The following is a 22,640-nucleotide window of genomic DNA, read 5'->3' as shown; positions in this document are numbered from 1 at the left end:
GTTTTGTGAAAGCTATCTTTGCGGTGAAAAAATGGCTGTATTTTTTGTGGGAGCATCCCACATATCCCAGAGAGGTTAAAGGTCTTACTCACATTGGCTATGGAGAGCATGATCGCACAGTCATCCGGAACAGCTGATGCTCTCATGGATGGTTCAGTGTTGCTTTCCTCGAAACGAGCATAGAAGGCATTTAACTCGTCTGGTAGGCTCACGTCACTGGGCAGCTCGGGATTGGTTTCCCTTTGTATTCCGTGATAGTTTGCAAGCCCTGCCACATCCGACGAGCGTCAGAGCTGGTGTATTAGGATTCGATCTTAGTCCTTTATTGATGCTTTGCCTATTTGATGGTTCGTCTGAAGGCATAGCAGGATTTCTTATAAGCGTCCAGATCAGTGTCCCAATCCTTGAAAGCAGCAGCTATAGCCTTTAGCTCAATGCGGATGTTGCCCTTAATCCATCGATTCTGGTTGGGACTGCGATGCACTTATTAATGAAGCCGGTGACTTGGGGTAAACTCCTCAATGCCATCGGATGAATCACGGAACATATTCCAGTCTGTGCAAGCGAAACCGTCAAAATCAAATCGAATCAAATTTGATTGCTCACATACACATGGTTAGCAGATGTTATTGTGAGTGTAGTGAAATGCTTATTCTTCCAACAGGGCAGCAATATCTAACATGTAATCTAACAATTCCACAACAACTACCTAATACACACAAATCTAAGTAAAGTCATGGAATAAGAATATATACATATACAGTTGAAGTCGGAAGTTTACATACACCTTAGCCAAATACATTTAAACTCAGTTTTTCACAATTCCTGACATAATCCTTGTAAAAATGCCCTGCCTTAGGTCAGTTAGGATCACCACTTTATTTTAAATATGTGAAATGTCAGAATAATAATTGAGATAATGATTTATTTCAGCTTTTATTTATTTCATCTAATTCCCAGAGGGTAGCACTTCGGTCAAACGTTTCGGGTAGCTTTCCACAAGCTTCCCCAATAGGTTGGGTGAATTTTGGCCCATTCCTCCTGACAGAGCTGGTGTAACTGAGTCAGGTTTGTAGGCCTTCTTGCTCGCACACGCTTTTCTAGTTCTGCCCACAAATGTTTTATAGGATTGAGGTCAGGGCTTTGTGAAGGCCACTCCAATACCTTGACTTTGTTGTCCTTACACCATTTTGCCACAACTTTGGAAGTATGCTTGGGGTCATTGGAAGACCCATTTGCGACCAAGCTTTAACTTCCTGACTGATGTCTTGAGATGTTGCTTCAATATATCCACATAATGTTCCTGCCTCATGATGCCATCTATTTTGTGAAGTGCACCAGTCCCTCCTGCAGCAAAGCACCCCACAACATGATGCTGCCACCTCCGTGCTTCACGGGTGGGATAGTGTTCTTCGGCTTGCAAGCCTCCCCCGTTTTCCTCCAAACATAACAATGGTCATTATGGCCAAACAGTTCTATTTTCGTTTCATCAGACCAGAGGACATTTCTCAAAAAAGTATGATCTTTGTCCGCATGTGCAGTTGCAAACCGTATTCTGGCTTTTTTATGGCGGGTTTGGAGCAGTGACTTCTTCCTTGCTGAGCGACCTTTCAGGTTATGTTGATATAGGACTCGTTTTACTGTGGATATAGATACTTTTGTACTTGTTTCCTCCAGCATCTTCACAAGGTCCTTTGCTGTTGTTCTGAGATTGATTTGCACTTTTCGCACCAATGTACGTTCATCTCTAGGAGACAGAACGCGTCTCCTTCCTGAGCGGTATGACAGCTGCGTGGTCCGATAGTGTTTATACTTGCGTACTATTGTTTGTACAGATGAACGTGGTACATTCAGGTGTTTGGAAATTGCTCCCTATGATGAACCAGACTTGTGGAAGTCTACAATTTTTTTCTGAGGTCTTGGCTGTTTCTTTAGATTTTTCCATGATGTCAAGCAAAGAGGCACTGAGTTTGAAGGTTAGGCCTTAAATTACATCCACAGGTAGACCTCCAATTGACTCAAATGATTTCAATTAGCCTATCAGAAACTTCTAAAGCCATGACATCATTTTCTGGAAAAATTACTTGTGTCATGCACAAAGTAGATGTCCTAACCGACTTGCCAAAACTATCGTTTGTTAACAAGAAATTTGTGGAGTGGTTGAAAAACAAGTTTTTTTGACTCCAACCTAAGTGTATGTACACTTCCGACTTCAACTGTAAATATATGGATGAGCAATAACAGAGCGGCATAGGCAAGATCCAATTGATGGTATATAATACGGTATATACATATGAGATGAGTAATGCAAGATATGTAAACATTATTAAAGTGGCATTATTAAAGTGTCTAGAGATAATTTATTAAAGTGATTTCAAGTCTGTATGTAGGCAGCAGCCTCTGTGTTAGTGATGGCTGTTTAACAGTCTGATGGCTTGAGATAGAAGCTATTTTTCAGTCTCTCGGTCCCAGCTTTGATGCACCTGTACTGACCTCGCCTTCTGGATGGCAGAGGGGTGAACAGGCAGTGACTCGAGTGGCTGTTGTCCTTGATGATCTTTTTGGTCTTTCTGTGACATCGGGTGCAGTAGGTGTCCTGTAGGGCAGGTAGTTTTCCCCCCGTGATGCGTTGTGCAGACCGCACCACCCTCTGGAGAGCCTTGCGGTTGTGGGCGGTGTAGTTGCTGTACCAGGTGGTGATTCTGCCTGACAAGATTTTCTCAATTGTGCATTTGTAAAAGTTTGAGGGTGTTAGGTGACAAGCCAAATATCTTCAGCCTCCTGAGGTTGAAGAGGTTTGACTAGTCTCTCAAAACACCTCATGATGACAGAAGTGAGTGTTACGGGGCGATAGTCATTTAGTTAAATTACCTTTGCCTTCTTGGGTACAGGAACAACGCTGGCCATCTTGAAGCATGTGGGGAGAGCAGACTGGAATAGGAAGACATTGAATATGTCCATAAACAAACCAGCCAGTTGGTCTGTGCATGCTCTGAGGATGTGGCTAGGCATGCCATCTGGGCCGACAGCCTTGTGAGGGTTAACATGTTTAAATGTCTTACTCATGTCGGGCACGGAGAAGGAGAGCCCACAGTTCTTGGTAGTGGGCTGTGACAGTGGCACTGTGTTATCTTTAAAGCGGGCAAAGAAGGTGTTTAGTTTGTCTGGAAGCAAGACGTCGGTGACCGTCACGTGGCTGGTTTTCCTTTTGTAGTCCATGATTGTCTGTAGACCCTGCCACATACGTCTCGTGTCTGAGCCGTTTAATTGCGATTCCACTCTGTCTCTATACTGACATTTCACTTGTTTGATTGCCTTGCGGAGGGAATAACTACACTGTTTGTTTTCGGTCATATTCTCAGTCACCTTTCCATGGTTAAATGTGGTGGTTCGCGATTTCAGTTTTGCGCAAATGCCGCCATCAATCCACGGTTTCTGGTTAGGGTAGGTTTTCATCTTCTCAGTAGGTACAACATCTCCTCTGCACTTCCTTCACCGAATCAGCGTATACGTCAATATTATTCTCAGAGACTACCCGGAACATGTCCCAGTCCACGTGATCAAAACAATCTTGAAACGTGGATTCCGATTGGTCAGACCATCGTTGAATAGTCCTTAGCACGGGTACATCCTGTTTGAGTTTCTGCCTATAGGAAGGGAGGAGCAAAATGGAGTCATGGTCAGATTTGCCGAAAGGAGGGCGGGGAGGGCCTTGTATGCATTGCGGAAGTTAGAGTAGCAGTGATCCAGTGTTTTCCCAGCGTGAGTGCTACTGTCAATATGCCGATAGAATTTAGGTAGCATTGTTCTCAGATTTGCTTTTTTTAAATCCCCAGCTACAATAAATGCAGCCTCAGGATATATGGTTTCCAGTTAGCATAAGTTCCATTGAAGTTCCTTGAGGGCCGTCGTGGTATCGGCTTGAGGGTGGATATACACGGCTGTGACAATAACCGAGGAGAATTCCCTTGGGAGATAATGCGGTCGGCATTTGATTGTGAGGAATTCTAGGTCAGGTGAACATAAGGACTTGATTTCCTGTATGTTGTTACAATTACACCATGAGTCGTTAATCATGAAACTCCGGCCCTTCTTCCCGGGGAGATGTTTATTCCTGTCAGCACAACGCACAAAGAATCCAGGTGGCTGTACCGACTCCGACAGCATATCCCTAGAGATCCATGTTTCCGTGAAACAGAGTATGTTACAATCCCTGATGTCTCTCTGGAAAGCAACCTTTGCCCTAATTTTGTCTACCTTGTTATCTAGAGACTGGACGTTAGCGAGTAATATAATCCGAACTGGTGGGTGGTGTGCGCGCCTCTGAAGTCTGACCAGAAGACCGCTCTGTCTACCTCTTCTCCGGCGACATTGTTTTGGGTCAGCCTCTGGAATCAGTTAAAATGCCCTGGGTGGTTCGGACAAAGGATCCGCTTCGGGAAAGTTGTATTCCTGGTTGTAGTTCTGGTAAGTTGACGTTGCTCTGATATAGTTCTTCCTGGCTGTATGTAATAACACTTAAGATTTTCTGGGATAACAATGTAAGAAATAATACATAAAAAACAAAATACTGCAAAGTTTCCTAAGGACTAGAAGCGAGGTAGCCCTTTCTGACGGTGCCATTTTGACTTCCTGTAGCTTAGCATCCACTTCATCTGACCACTTGAGTGCGTCACTGATTCTTCCTGTTTGAGTTTTTGCTTGTAAGCAGGAATGGGGAGGATGGAGTTATGGTCAAATTTTCTAAATGGAGTGGTTTGTGTGTGGTCAAAAGGACCACATCATTGACCCTCCCCTTAAAATCTGTGACTTGAATAAGAGTGTTAGAATCATGGAGTATTGCTGGAGGACACAGAGACCAAACACAGAGCAAGAATTCATATTGACAAAAATTGGAAGAATTGGAATGCAGAGAGTGAAAGAGGATGTCTCTCTCTATCTCTCTCTCATCAATTCAGTTGAAAGGGGCTTTATTGGAATGGGAATAAGCAAGTGAAAGAAACAATAAACAAAAGTGAGAAGACAAAATAATATCAACAAAAATGATTAGAAATGAACAGTAAACATTGCACTCACAGGTTTGAAAAATATAGACATTTCAAGTGTTATATTATCAGCTACAGTATGTACAGTGTTTTAGCAATGTGCAAATAATTATCGTATGAATAGTAGGGGAAGATAAAAACACTGATAAATATTGGTGTTATTTACAATGTTGTTTGTTCTCCACTGGTTGCCCTTTTCTCATGCCAAAGGGCCACAAATCTTGCTGCTGTGATTGCAAACTGCAGTATTTAGCCTAACAGATATTGGAGTTTATCAATTTGATTTTTTTTCCAATTATTTGTGGGTCTGTGTGATCTGTGGGAAATATGTATCTCTAATGTGGTCATACATTTGGCAGGAGGTTAGGCAGTGCAGCTCAGTTTCCACATCATTTTGTAGGCAGTGTGCACCTAGCCTGTCTTCTCTCGAGAGCCAGATCTGCCTATGCCGGCCTCTCTCTTTCTCTCTCTCATTTTCTCTGTTCTTCCTCGCTCCTCTCCCCATCTCTATTGTGGAATGTTGTAGTGTCACTACTCTCACACACAGTCTGACCACGCCTCTGTGGCAGAGGTTCCTCTCCCTACTAAACAGATCCAATTAGTCAGACAAAACACACACGCACACACAAGCATTTACGCCATGCATTTTTTCATTCCCAATGACCTGAAATGTTTAGATGGGTCAGACAAAGCCAACTTAAAACACTCATAATAAACTAACACATGGCTAAGAAATACTGTAGATCTAATATATAGCAGCATTTGATAGTAATAAAGTGCTGCTGAATCAACCCTCCTGTTTAATTTTGCCTGCACAGATGCTACAGCAGTGAGCAAAGGAGCCTGGTTGGAGAGCAGAGATTTTGTGACCTGCTGCTTCCTAAAGAGGGATGTCAAATGGATAAGTGCACTGGTCAATGGCTTGTGAAATGTGCAGAGGGAGCCACGGCTTTCTGATCAGCACCATTTCCTCCTCCCCGGCATTCTCTCCAGGGAGGGAAGAAGGGATTGAACATGGCAATTTTCTGCTCTGCGGGGGTAGGCATGCATGCCTGGACTAATCCTCTCAAGGGGCGCCGCAGAAGGGTCACTCTCTAAACCCTAGAGGGGCTACTGGTGAGCTTTCTACAGTATCTGTGTCATCATAATGTCACAGTTGTATGCCACCTGAGGGGAATACGGCATAGGCGATGTGTGTGTGTGTCTGAGCATTCTTTGTTAAGCTTTACCTGCGCAGACCTGCTATAAAAAACTAGAGTAATGTAATATTTCATACATTATATCCGGTTAATTTCATGTCGTTGTTATATCATGGCTTGGATCTCATGGCTTTGATGTTATGATAGTGTTATAACAATTTAATTTCACGATCCTTACAGTTGAATGATACCAGATGTTATGGGCATAAGTCTTGTTTTCCCACTATTCCATGTTCCTGTTTGATTTATGAGGGCTATTCTAATTAGCCAGTCTGTCTGAATTTGGCCTCTTTCTACTGACCGTATTACTGCCACACCGGTGACCAGGAGTCTTGACCACAGTCAAATGCTATGCTTCTCCAAGCTCTGATGCTGCTTTTGGTTGTTAATAGCCTACCAAACTTGCTAACTGCCTGGTACTCAGCACTCTATTGTCCCTCTAATCACTCTGACATCAATGCAAATGTAATCGAAAATCAAATCAAACTCTCTATGACAGCACATGAGCTTATGTTGTGCAACATTACTATAGGCTATGCAATTGCGTTTTGATGGCCTCTTTTAAAAAGAGGAGGATCCCATCAGCTTCCAAAAGGCTAGGCCTACTATATTTATTTCTCAACTTTCCTAATATTAAGCACATTGCTTCGATTTACAACAGGAGTATAGCCTAACTGGTTGGCATGGAAATGAACTTACGGAAAAGCGTTCTCCATTCCCCATTTAAGTGCATAGATGACATATATTTTGTCTCCCTGCCTCTGTTCCAAGACAGGTGCATGATAATGGTCCATTCTAAATCAAAACTAATTTCACACATATATTATTTAGTATATGTAAAGCCAAGATTAAGTTAAGAATAGTCTGATAGGTGACAATATTAGCCTATCACTTGTGAATGATGTGCAGTAAGGCAAGAAACAGAGCTTGCCTTTTTTTCCTCAACTTTTTCAAATCATAGTCGCACACATCATGTAGCCTAAAGTGGCCAAATAACTTCTTAACCTCTCTAGGGTATGTGGGACGTTAGCGCTACCTCATCAACAGCCAGTGATACTGCAGGGCGCCAAACTCAAAACAACAGAAATCCCATAATTTAAATTCCTCAAACATACAAGTATTTTACACCATTTTAAAGCTACACTTGTGGTAAATCCAGCCAAAGTGTCCGATTTCAAAAAGGTTTTACGACGAAAGCACACCAAACGATTATGTAAGGTATGAGCCAAGTCACAGAAAAAGACAGAATTTTTTTCAGCTAAAGAGAGCATTAACAAAAAGCAGAAATGAATCGCTAACCTTTGATAATCTTCATCAGATGACACTCATAGGACTTCATGTTAATAACCTCAACCTATTTCTCACGACTGTTGACATCCAGTGGAAGCCGTAGGAACTGCAAGCAAGTTGCTTAGAAATCTGGTTTCCCAATGAAAACTCATTGAAAAGACAGTGACCTAAAAAAAAAGAAAATTCTGAATGGTTTGTCCTCGGGGTTTTGCCTGCTAAATAAGTTTTGTTATACTCACAGACATGATTCAAACAGTTTTAGAAACTTCAGAGTGTTTTCTATCCAAATCTACTAATAATATGCATATCTTATCTCCTGGCGATGAGTAACTGGCAGTTGAATTTGGGTATGTTTTTCATCCAAACGTGAAAATGCTGCCCCTACCATAGAGAATTTAAAATTAAGCACATTAATTCGTTTTACAACCGGCGTAGAGCCTAACTGGCATAAATAGGCTGTGCGTGAGTTTCAAGTTTGGGGAAGATAATTTTCACCATAAAAATGCACCTTTATAGTAAAGCATTACATGCATAATCCCATTTGCGGTCACTTTTGAGAATGTTGTTTTCTCGCAAATGAATTGTATTTTGGGACATTCACGCATTGTCACGACTTCCACCGAAGTCGGTTCCTCTCCTTGTTCGGGAGGTGTTCGACGGTCGACGTCACCGACCTTCTAGCCATCACTGATCCATTTTTCATTTTCCATTGGTTTTGTCTTGTCTTCCTTCACACCTGGTTCCAATCCCATCAATTACATGTTGTGTATTTAAACCTCTGTTTCCCCTCATGTCCTTGTCGGAGATTGTGCTAGTATGTGTTGGTGTGCGACGGGTTTTGTACCCACTTTGTTATTTTTATATATTTTGGTTTTTGGATTTTGGTCAGCACTTATTTAACGACTCCGTTTATACCAAGCTCGTTCTCCTGCGCCTGACTGCCCTGCCACCAACACGCACCCATTACACGCATATATCCTACTGCTGTGTGCGCATTGCGGCACTTATAATGTGAAAAAATAGCCTAATAGTTTATCAATATTTTAAGCTAAACGTTCTGATCTGTTGCATCAGCGTCATTGCTTTTAAAAGTTTTTTGATGCAAGTGGTTGTATTAATTTGGAATCTATTAATTTGGAATCGATCGCATCCCACAACTGTCCCAGACTATGTTTGGAATATTTATTTCTTCTAGAGAAGGACAAGTTGACCAATAAAATAGATGAACATTTGTACTATGGGGGATAGTAGATTGACATACAGTGCATTCAGAAAGTATTCAGACCCCTTGACTTTTTTCACATTTTGTTACGTTACAGCCTTATTCTAAAATGGATTAAGTAAAAAAATGTTCTTCATCAATCTACACACAATACCCCATAATGACAAAGCGAAAACAGGTTTTTAGAAATGTTTGCAAATGTAGTAAAAATAGAATACAGAAATACCTTATTTACATATAGTTGAAGTCGGAAGTTTACATACACTTAGGTTGGAGTCATTAAAACTCATTTTTCAACCACTCCACCTAATTTCTTGTTAACAAACTATAGTTTTGGCAAGTCGATTAGGACGTCTACTTTGTGCATGACACAAGTCATTTTTCCAACAGTTGTTTACAGACAGATTGTTTCACCTTTAATTCACTATATCACAATTCCAGTGGGTCAGAACTTTACATACACTAAGTTGACTGTGCCTTTAAACAGCTTGGAAAATTCCAGAAAAATTATGTCATGGCTTTAGAACCCTCTGATATTCTAATTGACATAATTTGAGTCAATTGGAGGTGTACCTGTGGATGTATTTCAAGGCCTACCTTCAAAGTCAGTGCCTCTTTGCTTGACATCATGGGAAAATCCAAAGATAATCAGCCAAGACCTCAGAAAAAAATTGTAGACCTCCACAAGTCTGGTTCATCCTTGGGAGCAATTTCCAAACGCCTGAAGGTACCAAGTTCATCTGTACAAACAATAGTACGGAAGTATAAACACCATGGGACCATGCAGCCGTCATACCGCTCAGGAAGGAGACGCGTTCTGTCTCCTAGAGATGAACGTACTTTGGTGCGAAAAGTACAAATCAATCCCAGAACAACAGCAAAGGGCCTTGTGAAGATGCTGGAGGAAACAGGTACAAAAGCGTCTATATCCACAGTAAAACAAGTCCTATATCGAACATAACCTGAAAGGACGCTCAGCAAGGAAGAAGACACTGCTCCAAAACCGCTATAAAAAGCCAGACTACGGTTTGCAACTGCACATGGGGACAAAGATCGTACTTTGGAGAAATGTGCTCTGGTTTGATGAAACAAAAATAGAACTGTTTGGCCATAATGACCATCGTTATGTTTGGATGAAAAAGGAGGAGGCTTGCAGGCCGAAGAACACCATCCCAACCGTGAACATATGTATTGTGATGGTGTAGGCTATATTAAATGGATGTAATAGGCTTTTTAAAAATGTAGATATTCCAAAGGTCTGAATAGGCTTGAAGGCTATGCGTGGAAGCCAGAAGATGCTAAACCTGTTTATGTTAATTAATGGTCAATTACCGTGATCACGCTCTCCGCAGCCGATGTGAGTATGACTTTCAAAACACCATCGAGATCATCCTGACGGGTTGCATTACTGCCTGGTAAGACAACTGTTCGGCCTCCGACCGCAAGGCACTACAGAGGGTAGTGCGTACAGCCCAGTACATCACCGGGGCGAAGTTTCCTGCCATCCAGGACCTCTATACCAGGCAGTGTCAGAGGAAGGCCCTAAAAATTGTTCTCTCTGCTACCGCACGGCAAGCGGTACCAGAGCGCCAAGTCTAGGTCCAAGAGGCTCCTAAATAGCTTCTACCCCCAAGCCATAAGACTCCTGAACAGCTAATCAAATGGCTACCCAGACTATGCATTGCCCCCCCCCCCCTCTCTGGAACGCTGCTGCTGCTCTCTGTTATTATCTATCCATATTCATTTTAATAACTCTACTTACATGTACATATTACCTCAATTACCTCGACACCGGTGCCCCCGCACATTGACATTGACTCTGTACCCGGTACCCCCTGTATATAGCCCCGCTATTGTTATTTACTGCTGCTCTTTAATTATTTGTTATTCTTATCGCTTACCTTTTTTTTTTTGGTATTTTCTTAAAACTGCATTGTTGGTTAAGGGCTTGTAAGTAAGCATTTCACTGTAAGGTCTACACCTGTTGTATTCGGCTAATGTGACAAATAAACATTTATTTTACTTGATTGACAATCACCGTCTGACAAAATTTCATGACCGCCACAGCCCTAATCTTGCCGCATCCATCTCTCCCTCTTTCACCTTTCCAGCTAGAAAAGCACAAGCTGTTTGGAGATCCATTATCACTCAAAGGGCATTACAGGGAATTCATTCCAGATTGCTGTGAGATGTGGGTTCAAATTGATGGTGATTAAAACGTTGCTTTCTGCTGCCTTGTTCTTATTTTGGTCTTTTGCCTTATTAGCGTAAGTCAGGTGACTAAATGTTACGTGACTGTTGGCTGAATCTTTCATCATGGCCCTCCTGGTGTAGGATAAGACAGAAACAAGATGGCTTTTGGTGTCTGGCTTTGATTTAAGGGTTTATTTTTTGCCATGTCAGAGCAAGCCAGCCAGGTGATTAAGAGTTGTGTTAACGTAGCAGGGATGCCTCAGTGTCTCCCTCTCTGTGTAAACTATAACAAGGTGCAGAATTAGAACTGAAGCCCATATTCTATTGTGTATCTTTCAGACACAGTAAGACTGGAATTTGTGTGCATGTAACTGCCAAAATAACTGCCGAAAAAACTTGAGTAATTGAGGGATACAAAGTATGTTGGTGCTTCTACACAGGTGTGGTTCCTAAGTTAATGAAGCATTTATAACATCCCATCATGCTTAGAGATCTCAGTGACTTTGAAAAATGGGTCTCAAAGGAGCATAGAGGGCTTAAAGGGTGCGTGTGTATGTGTTTGTCTCTGTCACCAGATCTCAACCTACTTGAACACTTCTGGGAGATTCTGGAGCGGTGCCTGAGACAGCGTTTTCCACCACCAACAAAACAGCAAATGATGTAATTTCTCTTGGAAGAATGGTGTCACATCCCTCCAATAGAGTTCCAGACACTTGTAGAATCTATGCCAAGGTGCATTGAAACTGTTCTGGCGGCTCGTGGTGGCCCAATGCTCTATTAAGACATTTTATGTTTCCTTTGTTTTGGCAGTTACCTGTATGTAGGTGCTTCTGCAGGCATATTGTATATGGTAGGCCTATTCAGCAAAGTAGTTCATGTGAAAGGCATGTTAATGAAAGGGTGACATTATTATACCCCAGCAGGCTCTGCATTGTGTCTAAAAGTTGAATATGCTCTGAGAGTAATCTGTTATCCTTTGTGCTGGGAATGCATTAATTCAACCTGCCCGACGATCAAAGTCTCACACACACACACACACACACACACACACACACACACACACACACACACACATACATCTGCGTTTGATGGCATTTCATATGGAAGGTGGGGAAGATTTGATTTGATTTGAGGGAGAAGAATTAATAAGGCATTTGGTATTCATCGGCTTTTGATTAAGTGGGATGGTTTGAGCTATGTCTGAATCAGAGACGACAGCTTTACCTTCCTGCCAGTGAGGTACATTTTTTACACAGCAGACATATATTTGCATGATTCTTCTCTCTGATTGGCTCGAGCGGTTCACCTTTTTTCCCTCGCTCTTTATGGCATCTGAGAGGATGTGCATGTCCACTGACAAGTGACCCACATACACTACATTAACTCTAGTAGGGGACAGGATGTGACCACACGCATCTTAATTACCAAGCCCAGATCACTATCCCCTCCCTCTCTAAAACCCACAATTTCTCTCCTTATACATATTTCAATGTTTTCTGTCTTTTCCACCCCTCTCTCTCTCTTTTTCTGTTTCTCTTTCCATACTGTAGACATGGTTATACCATGGCCCTGTTTTCCCCTCCTCTCCCCCATCTATCTATTACCAACTAGGAGCAGCGTGTTTCTCAGTGGACACCCTCTTCCATCACTTTTACTATTTTCACCACTTAGTACTGATGGCCCCTTTGTATCGCTGTTTGTAAGAGCCTCTTAGTGACTCTGCGCCTTTGTCTACATCTGGTGTGGCCATTGAATGCTAACACTATCTGAAAATTGATGTTGACTGGAGGCTGTGCAGAGATCTCTCTGAGTTGAAGGAACTCTGGTCTAACAGAATACTAACAGAACTCAAGTCTTACAGAATAGATGTGCAAGGTGCACAGGGTAGGATGTTGAGAAATTAGGTAGAGAGAGGGGATAGAAACATCTTGAGACACTGTTAAAATCATCTATTTTATTGTTTTATACTGCATTCTCTGTGTTTTTGGAGGGAGCAAAAAATAGACATGCCTTGTGACTTTTCTCAACCCTGTGTTTATGTCAGAGTTGATCAATCCAACGGGGATCTAACACCTCTTAAGCAGATTATTATAAGAAAACCACCGAAGCAGAAAGGAATAGTAAAATAGGACTACAGCAGAGAAAGGTTAACCTCTGCCATCATTCACCCTGCCCAGCAAACTATTTAGCCATCTATTCCGCCCACCTTAAAGTGCATGGGAATTGACCACTTTTCTCTTGGAAGGGACAGCTCAAACTGAGTTTTATTTAGTTAGTGTGAGCCAGGAGAGAAGAGAGGAAGAGGAAGAGATTGGATGGGTTAGCCATTTTACAAGCTTCCTCCTGGAATGCCTCTCTCTTTTTCACTTTCTCTCACTTTCTCTCTCTCACTTTCTCTCTCTCACTTTTTTTCTCTCTCTCTCTCTATCTCTGTTTATCTCTCTCAGTTTCTCTCTCTCCATGTGGGGTGAAAGACAGGAGAATGATCTAAGAGCTAGAAAAAAAAACTTACTTCCTCAGGGGAAGAGAGAAACATAATGGGCAGATATGGGACAGTGGATCCAAGTGGTTTGCCTCTTCTACCGTGTCAAGGTGTGCCTTTATACACTACCACTACTATGTGGTATTCTTTGTCTGTCGCGGTCCTTTATAATGTCAAAGTTGAATGTAGTGTAAGCCCCCCCCCCCCTCAGGCTCTTTCCAGTGGAAAATTCCCCCACTTCAGATATGAAAGACTAATGGAGCTGAATGTCTCTCAAATTCTCCTCAGGTCAGGAAATACAGTTAAAGTGATCTCCTTTTAGTGTTGCATGCTTGTAAAAGCTTTTCTACTCTACAGCTCAGCAATCTTTCTCTAGTCCGAAATGGCTGCCAGAAGTCTCACCCTTACCCTTACCCTGGCCCTGGTACTCTCTCTCTCTCTGCTCTACTTCCTTGTCCTTACTACTTAAACTGATTAATTTAGGAGGGGAGCCAGGGGGGGGGGGGCTGTAAGTCGCACACTACTGTCCAGGACAACTTCATCACTTACTCCCCCACGCCCTCCACTCTTTAATGCCACTCGTCTTGAAGGTGTCATTTTAATAAAATACCTATTAATGAGGATTGAAATTAAATGGACAAATGTGTGTGGCCGTGCGGCTGCGGGGAGATGTACGGCCCTCTGAAGCTGTCTTCCAGTTAGATAAATCAGTGTTAAAGATGCCTTTTAAACAGATGAGACACAGCCAGAGTAGGGTTTCCTCTGTCCTCCTTCTCCTCCTGGAGGAAGCCCTATTAGAGATTGCAGTACATTCTTAACTACACTGTAGAAATATCTGTGCCTAGTTGCATATCACTGTAACTTTTTGAATGATGTGATGACAATCTTTTTATATTGGTTTGCGTTGCTTTGTACATGTGTGTGTAATTGCATGCTGGCTAACGGTTGTGGCCGCTCAGTCTGAGGGGAAATGAGGAGCGTCAGGTCCATTAACCAGTCGTTTCCTTGAGGAAATATCCCAGCTGAGCGAATGTGTATGTGTTTTCAGCGGTCAGGATCAAACGACCCAGTCCCACACCAGGTCACATACCTTCATGATCTTTCTCCATGGAAAAAAGGTGCTGTACAAAATCAAATAGCCAGCTATATGGTCCATGTTATTATTATCTTAAAACAATTATATGTGTTAGGGTAGTAGATATAGAAAAATGGCTCAGACTCTAGGGCGTTAAGTCATGCTACATGAATTTGTCCATTTCATGAATGCAAAGTTAATGTATAGTATTGTAGTGATTGCAGGGTGCACAGAGTTGAATATATATATACGATTCTGTACTTTTGGCAAACATATGTTAGTAACACTCAACACTGACATGTGAACGTGTCAGATGTATTTTCTTCTGCAGAAATGCCATTCAAATGAGCTGCGTGTTCCAACCCCCTGTAAGACAGCTTCAATTACGAGCTTCTGCCAGGTTCCTCTAGCACCTGTTTCTCTCTGACGCTCCAAATGGAAACACATCATCATGGCCACTAATTGTTGTGTTGTGTTTCTCAGCTCTTTTAATTGGTAGCAGTGTTGCTAGCGGCCGTCGCACTCTAATAAGAACCTCCTGGATGTGGCATAGTGTTGCACTCTGTTCTACCAGAGATGGCTCTTTACGTGAACCTATTTCCTCTTTCAGAGAACTGGCAAATTGTTTGTTTCTTAATGCCTCTAAACACAAAACAAACATGGGAGGCGCTACCCTGTAATTATGCTGTATGCTTCAGCACTTAAACCTATTAGCAATGGGGCCTATGGAAGGGAAGGGGCAGGGGGCAGTAGGCTTTGGTAGTGTGGTGTTAGTGGGCTTTCTGTGTCTGTGTGTCTACGTGCATGCATGCGTGGGTGTGGGTGTAATAAGAGGAGGAATTGGGATGGATTGGCACTCTTTCAGACTGTGTACTGCGTTGTTGGGGCTATTACATTGTCCCTGTGACTGCTGGTTTGTACTTGCCATTTTGATAATTGTTCATTGTTTTTATGTTTGGACTTAATTACAGACCACTTGGGTGGTAGGGCATCTCACACATTGTACTCCTGTCAAGCGCCTCTCTTTCTCCCTTTCTCTCTCTCTCTCTCTTTTCTCYCTCTCTCTTTTCTCTCTCTCTCTCTTTTCTCTCTCTCTGTCTCTGTCTCTGTCTCTCTCTCTCTCTCTCTTTCTCTCTCTCTCTCTCTCTGTCTCTCTCACTCATTCCCCTTTAATTGACTTAATATTTTTTGTGAAGAAAGCTTCATATGTATTTCATTTTAAGTGCCTGCAGAATGGTCTCCATGACTTCTGTCATAGAGGAGGTGAGAGAGGAGAGAAGAGCTACAGGGCTGGAGCAGAACAGAGAGTATACGTAAGTGCAAAGAGGGAAGAGTGAAAGTCCAAAATAAGTGAGGGGAGTAGAGGAGAGGGAAGAAGACCAGAAAATAAGAGCAGTACTGTAGATGGATAGTACATCTCAGGTAGAGCACCCAGCATTGCCACCACGTCTCTGGGGAGAACAAGGGAAGGCGGGCACAGCTGAAGTGAGGTTTCTGGAGAGATATGCGGCTGGATTGTACAGGCTACTCTCTAAGGGAGCTCTACCCAAGGAGACAAGCGCTTGTGGCAGAGTACTGTAAAGAGGAAAGGCTCCCTTCAAGTACTGGCTGAATGCTCTATCCACCTTCATTTCACCATATCGACACACCTTTGATGCGTTCAAACTGAAACTGTGTGTCATTTGTAGTGTAAAGTAGATTATAGTAGGGTGCTGGTACTGTAACCCAGCCTATGTAAGAGAAGGCTGCTCTGCTATCATCTGCCGACTGGACGTTGATCTAGATGACCAGAGGTCAAGCCCTCTTCCCTTTTTGTCGGTAAACAACCACATCTGTCTCCTCTCGGATCCTCCTCAGACCAGAACAGACACCAGGAGTAAACACGGTCCAACCGACCTGACTCCTGTGGTGTGGTACCGGGGTCAAGCTGAATAGAGGTCCTTCTGACAGGTACTAGCACCCAGTGCTAGAGAGACCTTATAACAAAGACATTTCAGGAGCATATAGACTTTGTTTTAATAGAGCTGCTGCTCTCAAGCTCAACTCTCTAGACTATGTTGTCCTAGCATCACTTCTCCTCTTCAGCATCGTTGTTTGAGCCACCTGTTTCCTCTGTGTTTTTCTCCTGAACGCCCCCCTGCTGTGCTTCTGCTCTGTGTTTGAGAGCTGTGCGTAGCAGCAAGGCACCGCGGAGGACGATCAAGTGACAGCGTCAACGTCTCATCGCTTTGTTTAATCATCTCACAGCAGGGATCAATGCGCCTTAAAGCTGAAAGGCTGTGTCTCTACGTGTCTGTGATTTTGTGTGTGTTTGAACATCCAATGACATACTACAGGAAAATCATTTACTGCCTTTGACAATGTCTAGGTACAGGGTTGACACAGCAGGTGTAAGTGATGATGAGTTGTACTTTGAGAGTGGAAAAAAAGAAGAACACATTTGCTAAAGTGTAGGATGGCTGTTATTTTGGCCTCTCCATGTTGGAATGCTTTTTGGTGGCAGTAATGACACAGGATTTGGGGTGTACAGTTTGTTTACACACACCCTGCCTCCTTGACAGGGGCATGTTTGACACCCTCTCCTTGGAGAAAGTGAGGCTGGTATCTTGAGGCATGTCCTGAGCTGCTTGGTGAGGAGAGCATGGCTTTATGGATGTGAATGAGTGTGTGTACAGGGTCTGTCCCTCAACTTGCCTGAGTGGAATGGATGTGGCGGCTAGGGCTTAGGGGAGCGGAGGAGAAAACCTCCCTTGCGCCTGCTGTGCCCTCCATCCATCCATATTCATTACTCTGGCTTCAGGTAGAGCTCTAAGGGCTGTCAGTCAGCCCGCTCCCCCGTGTGTGAGATCCTCATCTGGGGGGAGATTGGAGCAGGGTGAGGTTGCATCCCCTGGACTTCCAGCCTAACTCAAATAGATGTCCAGTCAATGATGTAGTACATGGTGGATTCTGCTGTTCATTTCCATACTGGATCCATGCATATACAGTATAATACATTTTCCATATTGTTTGCGTTTTGTCTATGCGTGTCACAAGCAAAGTTTTAGCGGAACACAACCGTTGCAACGTTCTCTTAGAAACAGTGGGAAAATGTGGTGTGTCTAAATCTGACATACCACTTTGTGATGGGATTTGGGAGTGTTTATTGATTGACATGACTGACATGCTCCTTCCTTCCTCTCTGTGCAGGGTGTGCCCAAGCCTATAGCAGTGGAGCCATGTTGGGGGAGCAGGGCCGGCGTACTGACCGTCCTCTTGTGTCTGCCCAGACTGCCTTCAGGAATACCCCCACCTGGCCAGTCTGGTAAGCACCGTTTCATCTCCACTCACTGTCTATCTTCTAGACCAGGCCTTCTCCCGTTGGTTATTAAAAGGCACCCACATGCTTCAGATACCACTATTTTCCTCTCCCATTTGAGATATAAAACAAAAGAAAGAGCGAGAGAGAGAGAGAGAGAGAGAGAGAGAGAGAGAGAGAGAAAGAGAAAGAGAAAAAGTTTAATTTAGAAAATCTCTCTCTGTCTCCCTACCTGCTTGGTTCAAGACCCCAAGAGTCTCTCCAGACAGATGCTAACTGAAACATGACATATTTGAGAGGTGGAGACTCTTCTCCTCCCCCAACCTCCCTTTCCCCCCTCCTCCCTCACCTATCATCTCTCTCTGTTAGATCCCAACCCCACTTCCCCTTTATCGCAACTAGAACCCAATATCTGCCAGAGTGTCTATTTCTCTACTTCTGGCAGTTCAATTTGGAAATCCGTGTACCATCTGTGTTTGGATGGACACAGATATACCTGATCTATCAACTATTAGGGGCTTTGTTTTGAGAGAGACAGAAAAGGCCATGTTATACCTGGAGGAATTAGTAGGCTGTTGGATCGATTGTTCCCTCCAATAGGTTTTTCAGCAGAGGCCAGATGAGCTCATGTTTCTCCTAAGAGGATATGTGATATTTCAGAGGTGCTAAATATGCCGCTGTGCTGTAGGTAAATGAATAGGGAGATGACCATTTGAATGGCACCCAGTGTCACAGAGATGAGCTCGGGAATGCTTTAGAACTTTTAGCACTGTCAGCAGCCATCAAAATATCGCTTTCCCTCTGTCACTCATATACGCACCCACACGTTATCTCTCTCTCTCTCCCTCTCTCACTCACTCTTCCTCTCCCTCCGCCTCTCTCTTTCTCCCTATTTCTCACGCTTTCTCACTTATTTTATTTCTCTCCTTTTCCTTTTCCCCTGAAGCCCAGGGCATTCTGAGAGCCTGCTGTCGGCTCCTCGTGTAGGTATAATACATGAGCTGAAATACGAGCAGGTGTAAAAGTGACGGCAGCAGGAAGCCTGCAAAAATTAAGCACTTTGCAAGGCATCTGGTTCTCATACTGGGAAAAGCTGCTTGCATTACATTTAGAGGAGCCTTTAAAGCCACCAGGTACTGGGCAAATAGTAGGAGCTGATAAGTGCAGCCAGTAAGTACAGGCTACAGTATTGGCTACACATGCTGGGTAAATGCATACCGTGCAGTATGTCAGATCCTGCATGATTTCACAGTTCTTTTTTGTGATAGTTGCGGGCAAAAGGCTTGATTTTGCTGCAGAAATTCTGACATTTTGGATGTCAGTTTGCATCAAGAAATGCTCCGATGGGTGAAGCGTTTGTTGACTTGTGTCTCGATTGAAAAATATTATGAAGTAAAAATGTGTTCATTGCTCGTTTGGTATTGTGGTGGTCGGACAGTTTTATTCGGTAATATTGTGGTGATTAAGTACTTTATATGCATATCATACATGGAACTATAGAAATAGAACTGTCACTCTGCAGTAAGTGCTGAAGCAGTGCTGTGAAACCGGGTAGAGAAAGAGAGAGATGTGGTCAGATGCCATAGGGGCATTAGAATCCCCGAGCTGTCAAGGTAAAAATCTGTCATTCTGCCCCTGAGCAAGGCAGTTAACACACTGTTCCCCGGGCGCCGAAGAAGTGGATGTTGATTAAGACAGCCCCCCGCACCTCTCTGATTCAGAGGGGTTGGGTTAAATGCGGAAGACACATTTCAGTTGAATGCATTCAGTTGACTAGTTATCCCCCTTTCCCTTTATGGAACACTGGGGGTGGTAACTGGAAATAGCTATTTGTCTTGACCCATCTGATGTGGGAAAACTGGTCAGGAAGAGATGCTAACACCAGTTAGTATGTGAGGGCATGTGTGTGTGTGTGTGTTTGTGTAGGTGTGTGTTTGTGCATAAGTGCGCTTCATAAATCAAATCAAAGTGAATTGGTCACGTACACAGTTTAGCAGATGTTATAGTGGATGTAGCGAAATGCTTGAGTTACTAGCTCCTAAGAATGCAGTAGAAATGTCAAGCAAGTACACAAATATCAGTAAAAAACAAGAATTTAAGGATTCTTATGTCAGAATGTCAGAATGAATCTAGTTAACAGCCCAAATAACACTGTATCAGTAATCCAAATGCAATCTATGCGTATATACACCAAAAAGATATACAAAGAATTATATGTACAGCAGTAGATACTGTATATTACAGTGAGCTATGTCAAGAATCCAGTATATATATATACAGGCGGTGTGTATAAACAGTGAAACAAAAATGCAATGTACTATATGAAAAATATATACTAGATATATATGTATGTATATATATATATATATATATATATATATATATATATGTATATATATATATATATATATATATATATATATATATATATATATATATATATATATACTATATGAAAAAAATTCGATGAGCTATATGAAGAATACGGTATATAAAAAAGATTCCGGTATATACAGTCATTTAGTATATAATTAAGAATCCAGTACATTAATACGCAGTGTGTATAAACATTGTAACAAAAATGCAATGTACAGTAGTAGATACAGTATATTAGAATAAGCTATATGAAGAATACTATATATGAATACACAGTGTGAAAGACAGTATAAAATTAACGGTCCAGTGTTTAATGTCTCTATATACACTGAGTGTACAAAACAGGAACACCTGAACATGTGAAAGCTATTGATGTTACATGTTAAATCCACTTCAATCAGTATAGTTGAAGGGGATGATCAGGTTAAAGAAGGCTTTTTAAGCCTTGAGACAATTGAGACATGGATTGTGTGTGTGTGTGTGTGCCATTCAGAGGGTGAGTGGGGAAACAAAAGATTCAGGTGCCTTTGAACGGGGTATGGTTGTAGGTGCCAGGTGCATTGGTTTGTGTTAAGAACTGCAAAGCTGCTGGGTTTTTCACACTCAACATTTTCCCGTATGTATCAAGAATGATCCACCACCCAAAGGACATCCAGCCAACTTAGCACAACTGTGGGAAGCATTGGAGTCAACATGGGCCAGCATCCCTATGGAATGCTTTCGACACCTTGTAGAGTCCATGCCCTGACGAATTGAGGCGGTTCTGAGGGCAAACGGGAAAGTGCAACTCAATATTAGAAAACTGTTCCTAATGTTATGTACACTCAGTGTATATGGGACATCAGCGTTGGCTGTGTGTGCGTATGTTTGTGAGTATGGGCGTATGTGAGTGTATATCTGAGTACGGAGTCTGTGTGTTTGTCTGTATGAGTGAGTCCTTTGTCTGTTACTTATTACAGGAGTACTACTTACTACTCTCACTTACTACAGGAAATGGTGTGATGGCTGTTCAACAGTCTGATGGCCTGGAGGTAGAAGCTGTTTTTAAATCTTTCGGTCCTGGCTGTGATGCAGAATAGTATCGACGTATACACTGACTCGGTGACTGGGTTCATCAGTAAGTCCATAGAGGATGTTGTTGCCACTGTGACGATTAGAATTTATCCAAACCAAAAATCGTGGCTAGATGGCAGCAATCGAGCAAAACTGAAAGCGCAAACCACTGCATTTAACCATGGCAAGGTGACTGGGAATATGGACGTGTACAAACAGACCAGCTATGACCTCCGTAAGGCAATCAAAGAGGCAAAATGACAGTACTGGAACAAAGTGGAGTCGCAACTCTTACCCGTGTACATGAATGAACGCTTCTCCCTCTGTCATGGATGCCAGGGTTGCCCTTAGTTTGAAGATGTAATCCGGAAACAGGTGTTTTATACAACAGCCTTCTTTCTTAGTTCTCTTTTTTGGACTCTCCAAATTTGGCAATCATCTCTCTGCTTCCACCGGGCATTCCACTTATTTCAAAACTCGGTAAACTTCTTCCATGACAACGACACCGTTTCTTCCCCACCATTGTCATCAGGAGACTCTACAATGACTGGTTTGATAAATGTTTTGACCTAAATCAGGGATTTCCTCATTGTCTGATTCATGGGGTGGAAGGTAGCCTAGTGGTTAGAGCGTTGGACTAGTAACTGAAAGGTTGCAAGATCGAATCCCTGAGCTGACAAGGTAAAAATGAGTTGTTCTGCGCCTGAACTAGGCAGTTAACCCACTGTTCATAGGCTGTCATTGAAAATAAGAATTTGTTCTTAACTGACTTGCCTAGTTAAATAAAGGAAAAATGAATTCATTTTCAGTCAGCATGGCACAATCATCCTCTAGAAAGTAGTCCATCACCATGTTTTCCCACTGAGCTTTGTCGATAGCGCTATTAACTTCAAGGCAGCAATGTTGAGAGCGGTGTCAACACTTTTTGTCACTCCCTGATCTGTTTCACGTCCTTGTGATTGTCTCTACTCGTCCATCTTCCCCATTATCCCCTGTGTATTTATACCTGTGTTCTGTCTGTTGCCAATTTGTCAAGTCAACCAGCGTTTTGTCTCAGCTCCTGCTTTTCCCCAGTCTCTATTTTTCTCGCCCTCCTGGTTTTGACCCTTGCCTGTCCCAACTTTGAGCCCGCCTGCCTGCCGTCCTGTACCTTTGCCCCTACTCTGGATTACCGACCTCTACCTGACCCTGTTCCTGCCTGTCGTCCTGTACCTTTGCCCCACCACTCTTGATTATTGACCCCTGCCTGCCCAACCTGTCACTTGCTAGACAGGCTTATCCACACGTACTTAGCAGCTCATGTTATAGACAGAAGCATGCTACATGGCAGACCAATCCAAACTCATGTTCAACCCATCCATTATCCTAGCCAATCATGGCTAGCCGGAAGGTTCCTATATTTGCCAT

At 42.8% G+C, this 22,640-nt stretch overlaps 1 protein-coding gene across 1 annotated transcript in view; it reads left to right on the top strand.

The window, feature by feature from the left end:
• LOC111977709 (attractin-like protein 1) overlaps positions 1-22,640 on the top strand; it is a 341,451-nt gene that overhangs the window by 304,631 nt on the left and 14,180 nt on the right. Inside the window, 1 exon segment of the mRNA XM_070448549.1 lies at positions 17,696-17,810. Within this exon segment, the coding sequence (XP_070304650.1) occupies positions 17,696-17,810 (115 nt within the window).

Source organism: Salvelinus sp. IW2-2015, linkage group LG18 (genome assembly GCF_002910315.2).
Source record: "Salvelinus sp. IW2-2015 linkage group LG18, ASM291031v2, whole genome shotgun sequence".
Lineage (NCBI taxonomy): Eukaryota > Metazoa > Chordata > Actinopteri > Salmoniformes > Salmonidae > Salvelinus > Salvelinus sp. IW2-2015.
Note: the sequence above shows the minus strand (reverse complement) of the source record. Positions and strands in the feature narration are given on the sequence as shown.